Source organism: Sapajus apella, unplaced genomic scaffold (genome assembly GCF_009761245.1).
Source record: "Sapajus apella isolate SASKATOON/1434 unplaced genomic scaffold, GSC_monkey_1.0 scaffold11, whole genome shotgun sequence".
Classification (NCBI taxonomy): domain Eukaryota; kingdom Metazoa; phylum Chordata; class Mammalia; order Primates; family Cebidae; genus Sapajus; species Sapajus apella.
Window position 1 is genome coordinate 10,106,476 of NW_022436951.1, and position 23,835 is coordinate 10,130,310.

A 23,835-nucleotide genomic window follows, 5' to 3' on the forward strand; every position below is an offset into this window, starting at 1 on the left:
TTTCGCTGAATACCTTTTTGAATCTTGTGTCTTATACATATATTACCTGTGTTTTTAAAAACGATGATTAGGCCAGGCGCAGTGGCACACACCTGTAATCCCAGCACTTTGGGTGGCTGAGGCAGGCAGATCACCTGAGGTCGGGAGTTCGAGACCAGCCTGACTAACATGGAGAAACCTCATCTCTATTAAAAATACAAAAAATTAGCTGGGCATGGAGGTGCATGCCTGTAATCCCAGCTACTCAGGAGGCTGAGGCAGGAGAATCGCTTAAGGGAGGTGGAGGTTGCGGTGAGCCAAGATCACACCACTGCACTCCAGCCTGGGCAACAAGAGTGAAACTCCATATCAAAAACAAAACAAAAAACCACGATTAGGCAGGGCGTGGTGGCTCATGCCTGTAATCCCAGCACTTTGGGAGGCCGAGGCGGGTGGATCACGAAGTCAGGAGATCGAGACCATCCTGGCTAACACAGTGAAACCCCGTCTCTACTAAAAATACAAAAAATTAGCTGGGTGTCGTGGCACATGCCTGTAGTCACAGCTACTCGGGGGGCTGAGGCAGGAGAATCACTTGAACCCGGGAGGCAGAGGTTGCAGTGAGCTGAGATTGCGCCACTGCACTCCAGCCTGGGTGACAGAGCAAGACTCCATCTCAAAACAGAAACAAAAACAAAAGCAAAAAAAAAACATGATTAAAGTCAGTTAGTTATTTTTGGTTTGGGAGTTAGGTTGAAAGTTCCAGACAACAGAGCTATATATTGCCTTTCCTAATTTCTATATTGAGTAGCTCTTCTCTGTTCCCGTTAAATAGAGGAGATAACAGAGAAAGGTACAAAACAGAAATGATGATCAGGGTGAGAGAACAACTCATGCTAGGCTACATTTCAGGAGGAAGAGCAGTGCTTCCTACTGCCTCACATGCATTCTCTCTCCATTCTGCAGTGAGTATTGTGGAAAGGAGCCATGGTCCTCCAGACACTTAACTGCTTCAGATATCATGCTACACGTCTCATAATTTGAATTTATAACGGCAGACAGTGATAAATGTTATAAAAGCAAAGAACCCTTCTTTGTGTGGGGTGGGCAGAGAAGAGTGAGCATATCTAGCCAGATGAAGAGTCGGGGTGTGGGAAGGGAGAGTGGCTGGGCGGCAGGAGAAGACACCTCTGAGGCAGAGGACACCGTATGTGAAGGCTCCCAGTTATACATGAGTGACAAATCAAAGCTGGAAGTAGCGGCACAGTCACAAAGGGAATAACGTGTGGAGAGAGACAAAAAGGATTTCTGAGCATATTGGAGCTTTTTAGCCACAGTGATACCTTCAGCAGGTCACCTTAAATAAAGCAATCTGGATATGTCTCGCATTCTCCAGATATGGATTTTTATGAGTCTTGCTCACCAGCAGACTCAGGCATGAGTTTTTAATAAGAATGTCTAGTTTAGAAATCACCTAGTGCCAGGTGCGGTGGCCACACCTCTAATCCCAGCACTTTGGGAGGCCAAGGCGGGCAGATCACCTGAGCCTGGGAGATCGAGACCATCTTGGCTAACACGGTGAAACTCTGTCTCTACTAAAAATACAAAAAATTAGCCAGGCGTGGTGGCACATGCCTGTAATCCCAGCTACTTGGGAGGCTGAGGCAGGAGAATAGCTTGAACCCAGGAAGCAGAGGTTGAGGTGAGCCAAGATCACACCATTGCACTCCAATCTGGGCAACAAGAGCAAAACTTCATCTCAAAAAAAAGGAAATCAACTAGGAGTATTTTCACATCAAGTTTAGGATTCCCTTCTGAAAATTTTCAATTTCTAATGGGCAGGAGTTTATCCCAGTATCTAAATAATGTAAATGGTAATTAGTTTCTTTTCTGGAGGATTTTATTGTGGGGAAAAAAAAATAAGAGAGAAGATTGAAGATCAAGTCAGACTATCTCTAAACTACTTACTGTTTATGTTACCAAGCCTATGAACTAATGCCCCTTTTTCTTGTCTCTTTCCTATTTAGACGTTGCCTGAAGAAAGCAATAGAGATTACAGAATGTATGGAAGCACAAAACATGAACGTTCTTCTTTTAGGTAATATATGTAAAACATAAAGGATGATTTCTACTTTTCTTCACTTGAGATTCAATTTTTGTATATGTAGCTTTATGTATTTGGAAACGAAAGGAGTGAGATAGTGTAGAAATCCCATTCCTTTCTCCCTAACCTTGGAATTATTTGCCTTGGATTTCAGTATTAGAGTTTAAAACAAAATTCTTTCACTTCAAACTTGGCAGACCTATTCACAGTCCAAGAAGGAATTGTTTGGTATCTTTACCAAAGCTCACATTTCTTAATGTTTTGGATTTTGTTTTGTATTAACTGAGCTTGGTTAAAGTTAAAATCTTTTCATAATCCTTCTTATATAAAGAGCTCCATGGATGACTTTGTTATTTTTATATCTTTGTGTTTAACCACTTTATACAGTTACCATAGAAACTTGGTGGCCTGTGATTTCCTTTTCCTCAGTGGGCTTAACTTGCCGTACATGATGCAAACATTCAGATCAGGCGAGAGCAAGTGTAAACCACCACGCAACGAAGATTGGTGCTGTAACTAGTTAGATCTAAGCTAAAACCTTACCTGCTGTTTAGAAATAATTTTGTTTCGTATGGCCCCACACTGTAAATTAAGTATTGATTGTCTTATGCTTGATACCCCCAAGCTTTTCTCATTCTCTGAAACTCTCTGTTGGCCCTAGGTTCTAAGGGCAGCCTGGAACATGTGTCTTTCTGTGGCTTCTGTCCATCTGATACTGGCTGACCGACTTAGATTTGAATACATTTATTGAGCCCCTGCCTTGTGCTGGGCTCTGTTCTTCTGCCTTCTAGTCATTTACAACCTAATGAGAGAGTTGCCTTAAGTATGCTATTGAAAAAGATCTAACCAGCAATGACAGAACAGAGCATTATTTGAGTATTGAGCAACTTGTGAAAAGGAGGAGGGATAAAGATTGGAGGTCTAAGGGATAGAAGGACTCGGGGCCAGAACGCATTAATCACAGAGTTGTATAAAGTGAAACCTGAATGTTTGACTGATGGAACTGAGACGTCCTTCACTCCTAGATGAACTACTGAATTGTCTCACCTCTGAAATCTCTTTTAGCCCCTCATCCCATTACCCTTAGGAGTATCATTAACACCCTTCAGATCCAAGAAGAAAATGTTTCTTAAAAATGAAACTTGTGGCTGGGCACAGTGGCTCATGCCTGTAATCCCAAAACTTTGGGAGGCCGAGGCATGCAGATCACTTGGGGCCAGGAGTTCGAGACCAGCCTAGCCAACATGACAAAACCCCATCTCTACTAAATTAGCCAGGCGTGGTGCTGTGTGCCTATAGTCCTGGCTTCTCGGGAGGCTGAGGCACAAGAATTGCTTTAACCTGGGAGGCAGAGGTTGCAGTGAGTCGAGATTGTGACACTACACTCCAGCCTGGGTGACAGAGTGGGACTCTGTCTCAAAAAAAAAAGAAAACCTCATTTTGAAAACTGATAACACTAGGTGACAAAAATAAAAATCTATTTGTCTGTAACCCATGTCATCCCATAGCTGAGGCTTGTTTCCTGGAGGTAGAAGTGTAAGCTTGGACCCAAAGTGCTCTGTGATTATAGGAGTCAAAATGAGAGAGTTATCACAGTATGAGCACCTCTTAGTTACAATTCATTCTTAAGTTTCTCTAATGCCAGTGATAACTAGCACCATCCTCCTCATGGGCATTTTTTAAAAAAACAACTTGAGTCACACCTACTTTTGTAAAAGGGAAACTGGGGATGTAGACTCTGACTTTTAGGATCTTAAAACTCTTAAGAGATAAAGACGTGTGGTTCCTTTGCTCTAGCTCATGAATGTTAAACAAGTATGTGAGTGGACTTTTCATCAGATGGGTTTGGAAAGTGCATGAAAAGTGGGCATGTGGAAGTAGACCATGGAGAATTTGTCTCCTACGCTAGGCAGAGAAGCAGGCACCTCTGTGCTCCTCAAACAGGAAAGGACAGAGCCTTAGAGCTTCCTAGGCCGGAGATACAGGTACCTCTGTGCTCCTCAAACAGGAAAGGATAGAACCTTAGAGTTTCCTAGGCTAGGCAGAGAAGCAGGCACCTCTGTGCTCCTCAAACAGAAGAGGACAGAGCCTTAGAGCTGAAAATAGAAATAAATTTGCTACAGTCAAGAAATATTCAACCTTCTCCAAAGTAGAGTTAGTGGAGGACTTCGGAGTGGAGGAAGGGAGGTCTGAGGTGAGTTTGAGAAGCAGCTGAGCCGTGAAGCAGTGAGTTCAGTGACGGAGGCTTCCACACCCCAGGAAGGAAGGGCTTTAGTCTTGGCCTGCGGAAGCTGGCAGGTCATCATTATGTAAATGATTCTACTGTCTCTGTAGGTGTGGCACATGTAGACCCCTACATGCTGAAAATAGCTTTGCAGTGCTGCATTTATGTATTCAGTATGCAAATACATACTTAGTCCCAGTGTATGCCGACACCTGTACTAGACATGCTAGAGCAGTTCATCTCAGTCTGAAAACCTAACCCTTTGTCATTGGCCTTTGCATTTAGGGAATAAGAGCATGACCATTAATAGTAGACCTTGGTGTTGGGAATCCTACTTTTAACTGTACAAATGAGAGCATTCTGAAACTGTCTAACATTTTATGCCCTCCTTCCTCTTTGCACTGCTGCTGGGGCCCTTCCTAGAGGAGAATGCGTCCGACCTCTGCTGTCTCATTTCCTCTCTGGTGCAACTGATGATGGACCCCCACTGCAGAACCAGAACTGGTTTCCAGAGCCTCATCCAAAAGGAGTGGGTCATGGGTGGCCACTGTTTCTTGGATCGCTGCAACCATCTCCGCCAGAATGACAAAGAAGAGGTAAGTTTCCTCACTGCAGACTGTTTCTGTCATGGAGAGAACTACGCAGTCTCTTAATACCTGCCTTCAGATGTAGGGTTACTGCTTGCAAAATGTAAGCCAAACAGGTTTGTTAAGAAAACTGGGATCATTTCATTTTGTGATGACTTTGAATACTTTAAATAATAGTGAAAACTTTCTCAGAGGAAAGAGATATTAATAAGTATGTTCAGAGTTTTCTAAATTGTGTACACCAAAGTGTATACATATTTTATAGTGGGAATAATACTTACTAATAAAACAAATATAAAGTAACTCAGTGAAGAAGACTTCTACCTTTTCTACTAAATTCGTCTTTGCAATGAATAGATATTCAAGGTGCAGGTTTTCTACCGAAAATACAGGTTGAATATCCCTTATCTGAAAGTCGTGGGACCAGAAGTGTTTCAGATTTCAAATTGTTTTGGATTTTGGAATGTTTCCACTCCATTACTGGTTGAGCATCCTTAATCCAAAAATTAGAGGCCAGACATGGTGGTTTGCACCTGTAATCCTAGCAGTTTGGGAGAACAGGAGTTTGAAACCAGCCTAGGCAACATAGAGAGACCCCATCTCTACCAAAAAATAAAATAAACTGGCCATGGTCGTGCCTGACTACAGTCCTGGCTACTAGGGAGGGTGAGGTGAGAGGATTGCTTTAGCCTGGGAGGTCAAGGCTGCAGTGAGCCATAATTGTGCCACTGCATTCCAGCCTGAGTGACAGTGAGACCTTGTCTCAAAATAAATGAAGTTCTTTTTTTTGTAAGTTTTGAATTTTGGAGCTGAATGATTTTAGATTTTCAGAGTCAATTTTTTTGTTTTGTTTTGTTTTATTTGAGGCAGAGTCTTGTTCAGTTGCACAGGCTAGAGTGCAGTGGTGCAATCTCAGCTCACTGCAGCCTCCACCTCCTGGGTTCAAGCTATTCTCCTGCCTCAGCCTCCAGAGTAATTGGCATTACAGGTGTGTGCCACCATGCCCGGCTAGTTTTTTGTATTTTTAGTAGAGATGGGGTTTCACCATGTTTGGCCAGGCTGGTCTTGAACTCCTGACCAGGTGTCCCACCCACCTCAGCCTCCCAAAGTACTGGGATTACAGGCGTGAGCCACCACGCCCAGACATTTAGTAAATTTTCCTTGCACATAATTTTTTTTTTTAATAAAGCACAAGGGCCAGGTGCGGTGGCTCACGCCTGTAATCTCAGCGCTTTGGAAGGTCGAGGCGGGTGGATTGTGAGGTCAGGAGATCGAGACCATCCTGACTTACACGGTGAAACCCCATCTCTACTAAAATTACAAAAATTTAGCCGGGTGTGGGGGCACACACCTGTAGTCTCAGCTACTCGGGAGGCTGAGGCAGGAGAATTGCTTGAACCCAGGAGGCAGAGGTTGCAGTGAGCCAAGATCACAGTACTGCACTCCAGCCTGGGCGACAGAGTGAGACTCTGTCTCAAAAAAAAAAAAAAGGAAATAAAGCACATGGTTATGTTAATGCTATCTGTTACCAGGGCCTTAGTGGTAGCCTGTGTGGGACTATGCCCACAGCCTCTTCTGCTTCTGTCTGGATGAATCACTCCAGGCCTGGGCCTCCAAGTTCAGGCACAGGAGAGTTAGCATTTGAGGTCACTTGGTGAAAATGAGTCCCCCAGATTGTGGTATACATGTCCAGGTGACAGCTGTACACACTCCCTTGGCTGCCTTCTTGATGATTGGTAGAAAGAAAACTGAAAGCAGACAAACTTTCTTTAATCAAATCACCTGCCAAGCAGCGTGACTTGTGGTTTTCATACTCCAGGTAGTCAGCATGTCTCTCTGTGGTGCAGAACAGTTTGACACAGAATGCTGTGGGCAGAGCCATGGCTCCTGATGTCATGGGCTTGGTGGGTTCCTGGGGTGATCCAGGTCTCTCTCACTGAGCTAGATGGTTTCTTTCAGGCCTGGCTTGGACTCGTCTGTGTCCTATTGAGCTGAATAGAAATCACATCTTTCAGTCCAAGGGACTTTAAGGAACTAATTTGAAAGGTTGATGGCATTTACATAACATGGTAGGCAGAGAGCCAATACTGTGTGGAGAAGAGCTTTGTTGTTGTTGTTGTTTTGGGTTTTTTTTTGAGCTAGAGTTTCACTCTTGTTGCCCAGGCTGGAGTGCAGTGGTGCAATCTTGGCTCACTGCAACCTCTGTCTCCCGGGTTCAAGAGATTCTCCTGCCTCAGCCTCCCAAGTAGCTGGGATTTCAGGCATATGCTACCATGCCCGGCTAATTTTGTATTTTTAATAGAGACAGGATTTCTCCATGTTGGTCAGGCTGGTCTCGAACTCCTGACCTCAGGTGATCCACCTACCTCGGCCTCCCAAAGTGCTGGGATTACAGGTGTGAGCCACGCCACCCGGCCTTGTTTTGTTTTTGAGACATGGTCTTGCTGTGTTGCCCAGGCTGGAATACAGTTGTGCCGTCATGGCTTGGTGCAGTTTCAACCCCCTGGGCTCAAGCAATCCTCCTGACTCAGCCTCCTGAGTAGCTGGGACTATAGGCTCGTACTATCATGTCTAGTTAATTTTTGTGTTTTTTGTAGAGATGGATTTTGCCATGTTGCCCAGGTTGGTCTCAAACTTCTGGGCTCAGGCGATCCACCTGCCTCAGCCTCCCAAAATGCTGGAATTACAGGCATGAGCCACCATGCCTAGCCGTATGTTTTTGTATATCTTGAGAAAAGGGGGACTGGCAGGCACCATGTCTAATGGCGAAAGAGTCTGAGGTCTAAGAAGAGACCCGATCTGCTGTTTACCCAGCCCTTGGAGAAGTCACTCATATTTTCTGAGCCTATTGCCGTGCCTATACAGTGCAGTTCGGATATTTTCCACTCTATTTAATGATACTATGCATAAAATGAAGTGAAATAAAGCTGCTGTACAAATATTTCTTTGCATCTCAACATGGACATATTGGAGTTTTGAAGGAAAGGTGGGTGGTGACATTTGTGATCTGATTGAAGCGGCTTTAGGAGCTGCATCCCGACTCTTCTCTCTCAGGAGCCCTGTGTGAGACCCTGGGGCCAGCCTTCCAGCATCTCAAATCTTCCCCATTTCCTCCTCTGTAAGGGAGAGACTGTAACATAGCTTATCTTAGCCCCTGGCAGGATCACTGGTGAATCAGGGAGGATAAGCGCTTTATAAATGACAGAGTACACTAGAAACCACTCTCCCTGCTCATCAAGAGCTCCCCCCTGGGAGCTAATAAAGGAGGCTTGTGGATTTGTAAACATACATTTTGAAACTCACTTTCACTGCTTCTGCCTTGTCTCCCATCCCCATTGTCTTCTGGGCCCTCACTGCAGGGGTGGAGAGGAGGCCTCTCTTTCCAGGTCGGTCTCCAGGATCAAACCCTGTTAGTCAGTGTGTGGCCAGGTAGAGAATGGAAGTTTCCCCCCTGCCCATTACTTTTTATTGACAAAGTTCAAAGTAGCAATCATAATTAAGTACATTTTTTGGTAGTGTAGTACTGCTGATGAGAAGAATGGAATTTTTTTTTGGAGGAGGTAAAATTTTGCTTAATTGGGGTTCTATGTTAATGTTTTCCTTTATCAGAATCAGTTGCAGATGCTCACTGTAACTCTGATCCATAATGAGATTTTTACATACTTCATCTTTGAAATGTCTGACACAGATAGGTACGTGATTCCACAAGCATGTGATTTCAGTTTAGCATATTTCTCACTTGGGATGGAATGGAGAATCCTGAGTTTCCCAGAGAACAAAGTCCTCAGAAGTGGTTATTCCACAGCTGTGGAGGTGGCTGCCCCTGAACTCAGGATGGCTTGCTTTGGGCTCTGCCCACCAAGTAACGTATCTTGTTTTCATGCAGGTTCCCGTGTTCCTGCTTTTCCTAGATTGTGTCTGGCAGCTGGTGCATCAGCATCCCCCGGCATTTGAATTCACAGAGACTTATCTGACTGTTCTGTCAGATAGCCTATACATACCTATTTTTAGCACCTTCTTCTTCAATTCGCCTCATCAAAAAGATACTAACATGGTAAGAGTCCCTCTTAGGAACCTGTGTATTGAAGAGGCTCCCTCTCACAAGTATGCAGTAATACTGAAGCTAAAAATGGTGCTCCCTTGGCAGCACATACACTAAAAAAAGTTGGAATGATATAGAGAAGATTAGCATGGCCCCTGCACAAGGATGACATGCAAACTCATGAGACACTCCGCATTTTTAAAAAGATATTTAACACTATATACCAAGCATTGTTCTAAGAGCTTTTTAGGTATTAATATTTAATCCTCACAGCACCCTGTGGCTTATGCTTTTTATTATCCCAGAGAAAGCTAAGGCTTAAAAAGGATAAGTAACTCACCGGTGGTCACATGGTAAATAATTGGAATTGGAAGCAAGTGTTGAAGCTGGGAAATTAAGCAGAATTCAAAGCTGTCCGTTTCAAAGACAGTCAGACCAGATGTCCTCCCTTTCGTCTGCTTAATGCCTGGAATTCCTCTGTGAAGAGAATGGAGAGCAAGCAGAGCAGGGAAGCTAGGCTTTTCGTTTCATCTTATCCCCTTTGGTCCCTCCTGAGGCTGTGTCCACAGGCATAGCTTTCCCAGCTAATCTCAGTGCTTCTGAGCAGCCTCCTGAGGGGTGCAGGGTTTGCTTGAGCTGGGAGATTACCAAATCTCCCAGGGCAATAGGAGCAACAGCCCTGCTTTCAGAGCCCAGCCTAGTGACTTTCCACTTCTGTGACCTTGGGCAGTTCAGTTTTCTGAGCCTTGGTTTCCTCAGATGTAAAATTGGAAAAACAACAGTTACCTCGCGAGGCTGTGGAAGCACCCAGCACAGCAGCTGGCGTGTAGACTGCCTGAAAGTAAGTGTCCTCCTTCTTGCCCTCCTCCCCTACCAAAAGCAGGTAGCCTCAGCCTTTAAAAATAAAGTGCCCATGATTATTCATTCTCAGGGCAGGGTGGGAGCACACTTCCTGGTGCCTGTTTCCAGAAGTATGTGTTTGCCTTCCTCAGCCCTCCCGGGAAGCCGTTGTGACCTGTGCTTGTTTTGGCAGGGTAGAGAAGGCCAGGAGACACAAAGCAAGCCTTTGAATCTGCTCACCGTGTGGGATTGGTCTGTGCAGTTTGAACCCAAAGCCCAGACATTGCTCAAAAACCCTCTTTATGTGGAAAAGCCAAAACTGGACAAAGGCCAGCGGAAAGGAATGCGCTTCAAAGTAAGATGTCCACATGTCTAAATTCCCTTCATCTGCCCAGATCCCATGCATGTAATGATGCAAGATACATATGGATGCTGTCTGCCAGCACGTCCTACCCCTCGAAGCAGTATGCAGAGTCGAGATTTGTGACAGTCAAATTGTCGAGGCCCATTAGAATCCTTTGCTTTCAGCAAATCACCTTTACCCTGGTGTGACAGGGCCATTTGCCAAATGTCACTGAGGATGCTGCTACCCTAGTCATACTCCATGGAATCGTTCCTCTCGTCCCGCCTGTGTGTGTGTGAGTAAAAGGCACATTGATTGCATGGGTTTTACTCGGCTGATACCAGTTCATTTATTATAATAAATAGTAAGACTTTCCTAATGAGCTGTGCCTGTAAACCACAGGTTACAAAACTCTTTCTGTCAAGGGCCACAAAGTCTGTCACAACTACCTCTCCACTGTTGTAGTACAAAAGAAGCCTTAGGCTGCTCTGCCTGTGGAATGGCCGTTCTTTATTCCTTTACTTAAAAAAAAAAAAGGAGCCTTAGTTAGTAGGTGAACAGTAGGCATAGCTGTGTTCCAGTGTTCATGAGAACAGGTACCAGGCCAGATTTGGCCTGAGGGGTGGCCAGTTTGCTGACCTATGCTATGAACCACAAATGTCAAAAACTCATTTTAGTTGATAATCCCAAAGTTCCCTAATTGATGAATTATTTAACTGACATTTCCTAGCTCTGTCTCCAGGCCCAGAATTTCTCCCCCACAGAGTCCGCAAAGGAGAGAGCAGTGATGGTAAGTCCAAGTCGATGTGTGTCACTGCTTTCTCCATGCCATCCTCATCCTGCGTGATCTGGAGGTGCTCCAGAAAGCCTGGCCCTTTCTGGTGTCAGATTTGGTTCCATTCTAAACGAGACTGGGGACCTAGGTGAGCCACAGCCAGCATGTTGGCGATGTTGGCTGGTGAGCCACTCAGAATGGCCACTCTGCCCTTTTAGGGACCATAGGCCCAGGGTGGAGTTTCCCCTTTCTAGTTGAGCGTCTCCTGCCAGTTTGACCAGAATTCCCCGAGCCCCAGAACAGCTTGGCCAGAAATCAGTTTTTCTTCAGTGTGTTGTGCCCCCTGGTGGCTGCATGCACATTCTCATGAGCGCCGGATTAGGACCACTGAAACTGTGCTGTGCCAGAGTGGCAGGGGACCTCAGAGATGGCGAGGACGACCCCTTGTTTTACAGGGGAGAGCCTTAGGCTCCCCATTCCAATAATGGATTTCATTTCTCTCCTCAGCTTTTCTTTTTTTGTTGCTGTTGAGACAAAGTCTCACTCTGTTGCCAGGCTGGAGTGCAGTGGCACAGTGCAACCTCCACTTCCAGGTTCGAGTTGTTCCCCTGCCTCAGCCTCCCGAGTAGCTGGGACTACAGGCGTGCGCCAACATGCCCAGCTAATTTTTTGTATTTTAGTAGAGACGGGGTTTCACCATGTTGGCCAGCATGGTCTTGATCTCCTGACCTGGTGATCCACCCGCCTCGGCCTCCCAAAGTGCTGGGATTACAGGCGTGAGCCACTGTGCGCGGCCCTCAGACGCAGCTTTTCTAGTCGTCCCTTTTCCTTGGAGATAGGGAAAGCCAGCCTGAGCAACAAGAGTTGGTGGGTGGGAAAGCACTGAGCTGAAGGGGTGGAGAATTGCAGGTCGCACTAGCTAAATCACAGTTGGGACGGGGCAACAAGAAGCTTTGAAGCCTTGGGTAAGAAGACCAGATATCAGGTGGGGTGACGTGTTGAATGGCCTAGTGGCCTGGGGAAGTTCTGCCGAGAGTCCGAGGAAGCAGGGGCTGAGCAGCATGTGGCACTGCCATGCGAATCCCACACGGGAGGGACCTGCTCCAGTGTGCAGCCTCAGTGTCAGCCGCAGGCTCGGGCCAGGCTTTGGCCTGTAGAGCTGCTTGCATGTCAGCTGGTCTTGAGTGCTCTCTTCGCTTGGGAGATAGAGAGAAGAGGGCTTCCAGTACCAAGGAGAGCTCAGTAGAGAGCTCAGGCTCTGGAGCCAGACTGTTTGAACCACCTTTGGCACTGAGCAGAGTGCCTTCGGCAGATTGCTTCCCTCTGTGCCTTAGTTTCCTCGTTTGAAAAATGGGGCAATAATAGTGACTTTGAGAATGAGGTGCTCAGTGAATGTGAGTACTAAGCACAGAACCGAGCAGGAGGAAGCACTGGGTGATGGTTCAGTTTAGTCTCTGCCCTGCCTGGCACAGCTTCACAATGGAGAAAAGAGAGGCCACTGACTCCTCGCCTTCATCTCTTCTGTCCCTGATGGAAAGTCAGAAATCCTAGTCACTTCCAAGTTGTGGTCTTATGGATGGTCTTGCTTTCTTTTTAATATTTTTATTGTTATTCCATATTTCATAATATGGAAATAATTTTCTTTACAATAAAGAATATCTTTTTACAAGGAAGAACCACTGATAGAAATATGTTAGAGAGTTTTAGAGTAAGCCCGAAAATTAAGTTATCTCTTCTTACTTCAAATGAACAGTAGCAAAAGAGCTGAACAAACAGCTTCTCCCCATGTTTTTTTACTTCTCCTCTGAGCACTGGGGACCCCCATGACCTTCTGACCACATCCATCTTTCACAACCCTTTCTTTTTTTTTTGAGACAGAGTTTCGCTCTTGTTGCCCAGGCTGGAATGCAACAGCGCGATCTTGGCTCACTGCAGCCTCTGCCTCCCAGGTTCAAGCGATTCTCCTGCCTCAGCCTCCTGAGTAGCTGAAATTACAGGCACACGCCACCACACCTGGCTAATCTCTTATATTTTTAGTAGAGATGGGGTTTCGCCATTTTGGCCAGGCTGGTCTTGAACTCCTGGCCTCAGGTGACCTGCTCACCTCGGTCTCCCAAAGTGCTGGAATTACAGGTGTGAGCCACTGCACCCAGCCTTACAACCCTTTCACAGTGCACCCCCAAATATGATACTCTAGCCACAGAGGGAATTACCAAGGGGGAAAAAATGAAAAAGTGAAAATGTTCTCACATTTTCTACTTCATGCAGGTTGTCAGACAAGCCTGGTCAACTTAGCTGGTTCATCAAATTTCTTTGCTCTCACCTGCCTGTTTTCCTTTGTCCAAAAGAATCTTTATGACTTAGGCTTAAACTCCTGCTGGATGCCTGATAAGCTGCTATTTCACCCATGCAATAGTATCTTCCAGTAGTCAGTGCCTCCGCGCAGGCGTTCAGAAGACTAGTGGTTAACAGCCTTAAAGTTCTCAAAGAAGAAACCTTTTTCCCTTCAGAACATGAATAGGCCTCACTCACAAGTTCCCCTAAGTTATTAAACTGTCTTAAGTTAAACAGCTTTTTCAGAAGTACTTTGTGTCCCGTGGTGCCCCTGTGACAGAGGAGAACGCTGAAGTTCCTTTCTCTGTGTCCCAGCATGCCTTTCTGCACAGCCACCATGTGCACCTGGTTTCCCATTTGTTTCTGGTACAGGGTGCACCATGAGACTAAACAGGAACCCCCCCACCTCTGGGTGTTACGGCATGTTAATGAGTGTGCATTCACATGGCAACGCTGATGTCTCTTGGAACTTGTTAAAGCAGGGTTATGCTCTTTTTTTGATGGCAGCAACTGTTAACTGTGCCTGTTACGTTAACCAGTGATTTTTGTGTTTTGTCTCAAAGCATCAGCGACAACTTTCCTTGCCACTTACACAATCTAAGTCATCTCCCAAAAGAGGATTTTTCAGGGAAGAAACAGATCATTTAATTAAGAACCTTCTGGGCAAGAGAATTAGCAAACTTATTAATTCGTCTGATGAGCTCCAAGACAACTTTCGGGAGTTTTATGACACCTGGCACAGCAAGCCCACTGACTACCATGGTTTGTTGTTACCGCATATCGAGGGACCTGAAATCAAAGTCTGGGCCCAGCGCTACCTGCGCTGGATTCCAGAAGCCCAAATCCTAGGTGGTGGCCGAGTGGCCACTATGAGCAAACTCTTGGAAATGATGGAGGAAGTCCAGAGTTTACAAGAGAAGATCGACGAGAGACACCACAGCCAGCAGGCCCCCCAGGCCGAGGCCCCCTGCCTGCTGAGGAACTCTGCCCGCCTGTCCTCTTTGTTTCCTTTCGCTCTGCTCCAGCGACATTCCTCTAAGCCAGTCTTACCCACCAGTGGCTGGAAGGCTTTGGGAGATGAAGACGATTTGGCCAAACAAGAAGATGAGTTCGTGGACCTAGGGGATGTATGACCTACTTGTTGAGTGATTGTGAGAGACTGGGACAGCGGATCCCTGGATTTGTGTCATGCTGCAGCTAATGCTGGCTGGGTCCTTAGCCTGGCACTCCATTGGAATAAACCTGGGCCTTCGGGAAAAAGGGTGGCTCTCATTATTTTTAATGGTTCTAAAAGACTATGCAATTAAAACTGCATCTGTAGTATTATTAATTGGAGGGAATTATTACTTGACCTGCAATAAGGTTGTGGCCGTTTTCTGACGCCTGAGTATTATACAGGGCCCGCAATGGCCAGTTTACTACCAGAAAGGGCTTCAGTAAGATATTCCTGGACTTGATACTTTCTTCGGACCCTCTTTGTGCCAAGATAATTTATCCAGTCATTGGGAATAGTAAGTTTCTGTGTAACCCATCTCAATTATAGAAGCAAGTTCAGCTTTACGTATTTGTATGGTGATTGAAGATTCAGATAGAGGTATTAAGATGTGTGGCATTTACTTAGACCATCACATTTTTCCTTTCTATGCCCCCTTGCCTGTGAAACAGCTGGGAAGTTCCACTGGTATCATCCATCCTGATGCTTCAGGCCGTCCTCCCTCCTTCATAGACTGTGTCACTTTGCCTATGGGTGGGGCTAGACACCCACCCCCCCCGACTCTGTGCTGCCAGCCCCAGGTCTTCCTTCACCTGCTCCAAGCCACTCGCCACTGTCCCTCTGCACTCCCTGCCTTGGTGCGTGTAGTCCCAGTGTCTCACTGCTAAGCCTGTTGGTTACGCTGGGGGATCTCTTTCTTTGCTTGAGGAGCTTCCGTTCCTCTGGAGTCTCCTGGTGTTTGGATCAAGTTGCTTTGCCTTTTCGCCTTTTTCTACTTGCCTGCTGAGGCTTTGAGCACTTGTGATTGCGGTTTTCTGCAGCAACCTCTGAGCCGAGTTCCTCACATTCTTTTACCTTTACAGACTGATGGGATTGGGTCACTTTTGAATGTGGCTTTCATAGGAAAGCAGTTTAAACATAAATATCAGAAGTGGCGATGATCATATGATACCTCAGTGATTTAAAAGCCATAGAAGAAACTTGACTATGCCTGGTCACCTTCTTGGATCTGCTGTTGAAATGAGATACATATATATTTTAATGCAGGAAAGTATACTTTGTAAGGAGCAGTTTTTTTTGTTCTCAGTGGAACCCTGTCAAATCCCATAAAAGAGAGGAAAAAAACAAAACTCGTTAGAATGTTTTAAATCAAATGTTTGCCTTTTACATGCATTTGCTCTTCAGTATGGATCCCAATTTGAATGTTATGTGTATAGAGAAACTTCCACTTGTTCAAGGGCAATAAGAAAATGCGAGGCTGGGTGTGGTGGCTCATGCCTGTAATCCCAGCACTTGGGGAGACTGAGGCGGGTGAATTACTTAAGCCCAGGAGTTCGAGACCAGCATGGGCAAGATGGCAAAACCCTGTCTCTACTAAAAATACAAAAATTAGCCAGGTGTGGTGATGCATGCCTGTAGTCCCAGCTACTCAGGAGGCTGAAGTGGGAGGATCCCTTGAGCCTGGGAGGTGGAGGTTGCAGTGAGCCAAGATCATGCCACCGCACTCCAGCCTGGGTGTTAGAGCAAGAACTTGTCTCAAAAAAAGAAATTTGAAACTGTTGACTAAGAGGAGTTTCCAGGTTTGCACTGAATTGTCTTTTGTACATACAATGAATTGTTTTGCTGTGCTCCCCACTCCGTATGAATGCAGGAGCCAGACTGGTCTATTAAGATGAACAAAGGTTGAGGGGAGGGCAGGATTCATGCATCTGGAGGCCAAACACGTGTTTCCTCTTGATTGCCTTAAGAGTTAGTAGCAAGGTCGGTGTTAGGCTTGCAATAGGGATTTTAAAATACACTAACTAGTTCCTTAGCTACTTTCACATACAGTCTATAGGCCTTCTTAAATTAGCACTAACCCCCACTTCCTTCTTTGCCCCACTGCCTCCCAAATATGCTATGGAGCTATTTTTTTACCACATTATAACATGAATATTTATACAGTAGCCTCTTCAGGCTTCATAATTTTCATTCCAAAAATGCCCGGTGTGATGCTTTACACTCTACGAAGTATGGTTTAAAGGCACAAGGTCATGGCCTTTGTCATAGCAGTGAATGTGCATTTAAATATTTTTCTATGATTTTTTTAAAATTACGATAGAAAAATAAACTGTTGTAACGTGTAAGGTCATGACAATTTTTGTATTTATATTTGAAATCAGATTTCTATAACTTGTATTTGTGTACAGAATTCTCAATGGGTTTATATATTGTGAAATTTTTATCCAAGATTGGGACGTGGATTATGCTTAACATTGAAAACTGAAATGAGGCCATTTACTTTGTTTAAAATGCTGTACTGTGCAGGTTTGGAAATGTACATTACTTTACTGTATATAATATCTTGAGTTGTTTATACCTCCAGGTTTTTACACTGAAGATAAACTAGCTTTAATTAAATTCAAAATGTTTTTTTCTTTATAAGGGAATAAGCTGTTGAGGTAAACCTGTATACATGTGCTATTTTCTGGATACACAATGAAAGTTTATACTTGTATCTCACTGCATCAAATCTGATTGCAGAAATTAAAGCACAATTTACAAGTAATTCTGTACTTGGTGTGGTTGGGTATAACATGTGGAGTAATCCCTTTCATTCAGGAAATATTGAGCATGTACTGGGTACTTGGCAGGGCCAATGGGGACGGCAGTGAAGAGTGGAGTTTGCATTCTTGTGGGGCACAAGGGAGGTTTGGTGGTGGGAACAAATAACCAAACAAATACTTAAAATCTCAGGTGATTTGCAGTCACAGGTATATCACAGCACTATTCACAATAGCAAAGACATGGAATCAACCCAGGTGCAATAGTGATGGACTGGATCAGGAAAATGTGGTACATATACACCATGGGATACTATAAAACCATTAAAAAGAATGGAGCGAGTTGCGGCGGCTCATGCCTGTAATCTCAGCACTTTGGAAGGCTGAGGCAGGCAGATCACAAGGTCAGGAGTTCAAGACCAGCCTGGCCAGTATGGTGAAATCCTGTCCCTACTAAAGGTACAAAAATTAGCTGGGCGTAGTGGCGTGCGCCTGTAGTCCCAGCTACTCGGGAGGCTGAGGCAGGAGAATCCCTTGAACCCGGGAGGTGGAGGTTGCAGTGAGCTGAGATCCCGCCACCGTACTCTGGCCTGGGTGACAGAGTGAGACTCCATTCAAAAAAAAAAAAAAAAACAGGAATCATGTCCCTTGCAGCAACATGGATGCAGCTGGAGTCCATTATCCTAAGTGAATTCATGCAGAAACAGAAAACCAAATACTGCGTGTTCTCATTTCTAAATGCGAGCTAAACATTGGGTATTGGACATAAAGATGCGGACCATAGACACAGGACACTCAAAAAGCAGGGAAGGAGTAGGGAAGGGTTGAAAAACTACCTATTGGGTACTATGTTCACCATTTGATTGATGGGTTCATTTGAAGCCCAAACTTCAGCATCACGAAATATGCCCATGTAATAAACCTGCACAGGTACCCCCTGAATCTAAAGTAAAATTTAAAAATAATAAAAATTCTAGCCAGGCACGGTGGCTCATGCCTATAATCCCAGCATTTTGGGAGGCCAAGGCAGGCAGATCACCTGAGGTCAGGAGTTCAAGACCAGCCTGGCCAACATGGTGAAACCCCATCTCTTCTGAAAATACAAAATTAGCCTGGCGTGGTGGTGCATGCCTATGATCCCAGCTACTTGGGAGGATGAGGCAGGAGAATCTCTTGAACCTGGAGGTGGAGGTTTCCATGAGCCAAGATCACGTCACTGCACTCCAGCCTGGGCGACAGAGCAAGACTCTGTCTCAAAAAAAAAAAAAAAAAAAAAAAGATGCTGAAGAAAAATTAGGGTGGGGATAGGGTGATTAAAAGAAAGTTTTTAAAACCCCTGAAATTAAATATTACCTCTCTGCTTTTTGTGAGGATCTGTCAATTCTGTTATTCTGGAATAAGAATTGCTGGAAGAGGTCTGAGTACATTTAAACCATTGCTGGTTTCATTTAAACCATGAAAGATAGAAACAGGCTTTGTTTTTGTTTCCAGAGAGGATAAGCGAGTGAGCACAGTGTGAGATGGCTCCTGAGAGTAGGATTTGTTTCTAATTAGTTTTGTTTAATACTTAACTAGATTGAGACATAGTACCTGTGTATGTTCTGAGACAGAAGGCTCATGTTTCTCTGACCTTTCCTACACACAGAGGAGGCTTCTCATCCTGCTGCTTGTCCCCATCTCCCTTTCCTGTCTGGCCAGGCCCACCCTACTGTGTCCAGAAAGCCAGCTCTGAGACATCCCTGGAATTTAATAAGCTCTCATTGATAACACGTGCTTTTCAGATGTTTTGCTTCTTTGGTGTTTGTATTAAATTTCCAAGTAGTAGTTATGACCATAGAGTTTAGCAGCTTCTCGTCTTGTTTTCTACATTTGTTTAGCTCTTGTACTTTGGGTGGACTCAGCTATCTCTCACTCTGGATTTTGCTTGTTCCTTCCCCACCACCCCCCCCCACCACCCCTGAGATGGAGTCTTGCTCTGTCACCCAGGCTGGAGTGCAGTGGCGCGATATCAGCTCACTGCAACCTCCGCCTCCTGGGTTCAAGCAATTCTCTGCCTCAGCCTCCCGAGTAGTTGGGATTACAGGTGCCCGCCACCATGCTTGGCTAATTTTTTTGTATTTTTAATAGAGATAGGGTTTCACCATGTTGACCAGGCTGGTTGTGAATTCCTGACCTCACGATCTACCTGCCTCAGCCTCCCAAAGTGCTGGGATTACAGGTGTGAGCCACTGAGCCCGGCCTGATTTTGTTTGTTCCTTGATGTCCAGGTGAGGGCATGGAGGGACTCGGGGTGTAAAGAGTGGAACATTCTCCATCCAGTGTGAAACAGGGTGGGGTGTTGGCTCCTGTGGAGAACCAGACCCTGTGTCTTCATGCCCCCTATCTTTAAGGCAGTTGGGGCCTGAGGGCGCCTGACTAAAGCCTGTTTTCCGAGCCCCTCCTGTGACTGTGTACTGGGCTTGTGTCCCACCATGGCTCTAGATTACTTATGCTCAGCCCTGGTGAGCACAGCCCAAGGTGTCCCTGGGGCAGGACAACTTGGGGCTGAACATTCGGGATGCCCCTGCCCTGCTGCAGAGACAAGATCTATAGAGATGCATGGCCTTATTGGGTCCACCTTCCACACCACACACACACACACACACACACACACACACACACACACATACACACACACACCCCACCCTGAAAAGTACTAGCATGGGAGTGGGAGAGGCAGGATTCTCTCTGTACCGCAGGTTCCAATATAACCAGGGATGTGTCCAAGTGCTTCCACTTGACTTTGTTGATAACCAGGCTAGCTGTGGGTAGTGCAAAATCAATGTTTTAAATATCATATATTGAAAAGTAATTTGAGTGATTTTATGTCTAAAAGCAAATGTCTTAGCCTGTTTTGTGGTTCAGACCCAGGTTCTTTTATTTTTAAATCTCCTATTACACTGTCTGCCCTTAGCAATTAAAGGATACGAAATGTGTCATCATATGGAAATACACAGAGTAAGCTTTTTTCAGTATATAATCTGTAGGTTCACACACAGTAAACTTTTAGGACTTGTTTTGCAAAAGCTTTCATTTTGCTAGCCAGTTTCATAAAGGGCTGTCAGGCCCTGAATGTTTTTATGAAATCCTGAATGGAGGACTTTCCAAACTGTCTTGCAGAAGTCTGGGGCCTAATGAATGTCATGCTTACTCCTCCCCAGCACTGAAAGGGCACAAGTGCATGCCATTCCTGGGAAGGAAAAGAATACAGACGGACCACATTCCATCCCTGGACTGACCCTGAGGACTTTGCTTGGAATGCTACTGCTGTAGCCTCCAGGAGAGGATCAAGGCACGTAGCTCATGCCGACACTTTAGGAGGCTTCGACAGGTGGATCTCCTGAGGTCAGGAGTTCCAGACCAGCCTGATCAATATGGTGAAACCCCGTCTCTACTAAAAATACAAAAATTAGCCGGGTGTGGTGGCGTGCATTTGTAGTCCCAGCTATTCGGGAGGCTGAGGCAGGAGAATTGCTTGAACCCAGGCTGCACTCCAGCCTGGGCAACAGAGTGACACACCAACTCAAAAAAAAAAACAAAAACAAAAAAACGCTTCTCTCCTCTCCCCAGCTGATGGGGTTCGAGTGGGGGGAAAACAGTAGAGATTGGTGGGGGTGGGGCAGGGGTGAACTTCCTAGGAAGGGGAACAAGTGAATATTCTGGAGTGATGGTAGCGTTGTATATCTTTTTTTTTTCTTTTCTTTCTTTGGTTTTTTGTTTGTTTGTTTGTTTGTTTTTTGAGACAGAGTCTCACTCTGTCACCTGGGCTGGAATGCAGTAGCTCGATCTTGGCTCACTGCAACCCCTGCCTCCTGGGTTCAAGCAATTCTCCCACCTCAGCCTCCCAAGTAGCTGGGATTATACGCAGCCACCACCACACCCAGCTAATTTTTGTATTTTCAGTAGAGATGGGGTTTCACTGTGTTGGCCAGGCTGGTCTCAAACTTCTGACCTCAAGTGATCTATCTGCCCCAGCCTCCCAAGTGAGCTGGGATTACAAGCATGGGACATCATGCCCGGCCAAATCTTTCTATTTTTTAATTAAAAAAAATATTTTTGAGACAGGATCTCACTCTGTTGCCCAGGCTGGTGTGCAGCGGTGCGACCACAGCTCACTACAGCCTTGACCTCCATTTTGTAGAAATGGAGTCTCACTATGTTGCCCAGGCTGGTCTTGAACTTCTGAGCTCAAGCCATTCTCCTGCCTTGTCCTCCCAGAGTGGTGGAATTGGAGGTGTGAGCCACCACGCCGGGTTCTGGCTCCCTGAAGCCAGACTGTCTGAGTCTGAACCCCTGTTTTGCAGCTTACACCCCGTAACATGGCACCATGCCTGGAACCCACCTCACTGGAGAGTTGGAGGGTTGAGGATAATAGTCTATAATAATGTAAATATTCAATAAATGGAGCTGTTATTGTGTATGTGTGTGGTCATTTACATACATCATGTAAACAGAGGGTGTGTGTGTGTATATGTGTGTGAGTGTCTGTGCGTTTAAACTTCATTTCCACAAGGAACAAAGAACATTTGAAGTATCCTAAACAGGAACCCAAGTTCCAAAGGTGGCTACATAAGCACTTCAAATGTTTCCAAAATCTATCCCAGAAGGTTTCTTAAGCAGCAGAGGGAATATTAAAAATCATCTTTCAAAGGTGCAATGAGTGAGTACTTGAGGTATGTGAGGTACTTGAGGTCTATTGGCTAGAAATATCACAGAGTCCTCACTGTCACACCTACAGGATATACAAATCCATCAGGCTCAGTGGCATAAATGCATCAGAGCCAAGAATGAGGTCTAAAATCCCTCCCCGGGAACCCAGACAGATTGCAGGGTTAGCTGGTCCTGCGGTCTCATTGCATCTTTTTGTTTTCATTTTTGCTTTGAAACAGAGTCTTGCTCTGTCACCCAGGCTGGAGTGGAGTGGCACAATAATGGCTCACTGCATCCTCCGCCTCCCAGGTTCAAGTGATCCTCCCACCTCAGCCTTCCTAGTAGCTCGGACTACCAATGCGTGCTACCATGCCCAGCTAATTTTTGTATTTTTAGTAGAGACAGGGTTTTGCCATATTGCCAGGCTGGTCTCTAACTCCTGAGCTGAGCGATCCACCCACCTTAGCCTTCCAAAGTGCTGGGATTACAGGCATGAGCTGCCGCGCCCAGCCTTTACTATCTTAAGAGTAAAACTTTCAGCCTATAGTCCCAGCACTTTGGGAGGCCAAGGCGGGTGGTACACGAGGTCAGGAGTTCAAGACGAGCCTGATCAACATGGTGAAATTCCATCTCTACTAAAAATTAAAAAATTAGTCAGGTGTGGTGGCATGCACCTGTAATCCCAACTACTCAGGAGGGTGAGGCAGGAGAACTGCTTGAACCCAGGAGGCGGAGGTTGCAGTGAGCCAAGATCGCGCCACTGCACTCGACCTGGCCGACAGAGACTCCATCTCGAAAAGCAAACAAACCAAAAAAAATTTTCATGCAAGGTATTGTGTAGAGGCCTGAGGACAGAGAGCAGGAATCCCCCACAAAGTCTGAGAACAGGAAGTAGTATTATTTAGGGCTGTTAACAAAAGTCCACGGTGCCTGCTTTCGTTGTAAAACACCACTGCTCAGGGAAGTGGTAGTGATGGAAGCAGGGAGCTGTAGCCCTGCCTACCTTGATTTGCCAGAAGCTACTGACACCAGAAGGACATCACCATTGCCAAAGTTGACTTAGGTCAGCCTATGACCCCTACCAGATTTACTGGAAATTTTATCATAATTACATTATAGTTTATTGACTGGATATTCAATCACGGTTCTATCTGGGGGCCTTTTTGCTCATTTCTGAGAGCTGTACGCTACCCCAGGGCATATGAATTCTGCTCGTGGCCTTCTGTGCACCATGGCTGCTGCCTAGGAGTTCTTTGCCTGAGGTCTATATGTCTTAGTTTGGATTCCTCTAGAAGCAGGCTCTGGACCAAGGGTTTGGGTGCAAGTAGTTTATCTGGGCAGTGTTCCCAGGTACCACTGTGAAATGATGGGAGACAGGGAAAGGAAAACAAATAGCAAATACAGTAAGGAGCGAGTGATTACTGCGGGCAACTGGGGCCAGCCCCCTTGGGCCCTCTGTCCCCCGAGAGACCATGTGGAGCGTGTCTGGAATAGTCCCCCGAGAGAGTGAGGAAACTGGGGCACTGACACAGCAACTCCTCTCCCCACTGGCTGAGGATGGGCTGCTCCTGCGAATCTGTTGGTGTGTGCAGGTGATGTGTCCAGAGATGTGGGCAGGGGACCGCCTACCGCAGTCCATAGGGGCCGCTGGGAGGGAGACAGCCTTCCCTCCACAGCAAGTCTAGGGACAGCACCTCTGACAAAGCCTCCAAGCCAGGGCCCCTGGTTGGCTTGGTCTAGCCTAGCCGAGCACACTGCGAAGCAACCCCCGACCTGGGGCCAGGCCTCTGCAACTTAAGGTGATGCCCAAATATTTAGCAAGGTGGTGTGGTACATCAAAGTAAGAAAACAGCTGGGCTCAGTGGCTCACACCTGCAATCCCAGCACTTTGGGAGCCCAAGGCGGGCACATCACCTGAGGACAGGCGTTTGAGACCAGCCTGGCCAACAAGGTGAAACCCTGTACCCACAAAAAATACAAAAATTAGCTGGGCACAGTGGCGGGCACCTGTAATTCCAGCTATTTGGGAGGCTGAGGCCGGAGAATTGCTTCAACCCAGGAAGCGGAGGTTACAGTGAGATTGCGCCGCTGCACTCCAGCCTGGGCGACAGAGTGAGACTCCGTCTCAAAAAAAAGAAAAAGGAAAAGCAAGCAAACAAAAA

At 45.9% G+C, this 23,835-nt stretch overlaps 1 protein-coding gene and 1 non-coding gene across 4 annotated transcripts in view; both read left to right on the top strand.

Annotated features, from left to right (window-relative positions):
• MTMR12 (myotubularin related protein 12) overlaps positions 1–16,986 on the top strand; it is a 91,677-nt gene extending 74,691 nt beyond the window's left edge. Inside the window, exons 12-17 of one of the 3 annotated variants that reach the window (XM_032279021.1) lie at positions 2,007–2,077; positions 4,731–4,903; positions 8,781–8,948; positions 9,970–10,131; positions 10,850–10,909; positions 13,792–16,986. In XM_032279021.1, coding sequence (XP_032134912.1) covers positions 2,007–2,077; positions 4,731–4,903; positions 8,781–8,948; positions 9,970–10,131; positions 10,850–10,909; positions 13,792–14,361 — 1,204 coding nt within the window. In that variant the 3' untranslated portion in view covers positions 14,362–16,986. The remainder of the gene's footprint in view (positions 1–2,006; positions 2,078–4,730; positions 4,904–8,780; positions 8,949–9,969; positions 10,132–10,849; positions 10,910–13,791) is intronic. The other 2 variants (XM_032279022.1, XM_032279023.1) reach the window with 2 other exon arrangements.
• LOC116552474 lies at positions 9,027–9,136 on the top strand. The gene has a single exon (XR_004269404.1). It is a non-coding gene; the product is annotated as a U6 spliceosomal RNA (small nuclear RNA).
• Positions 16,987–23,835: the final 6,849 nt, after the last annotated feature.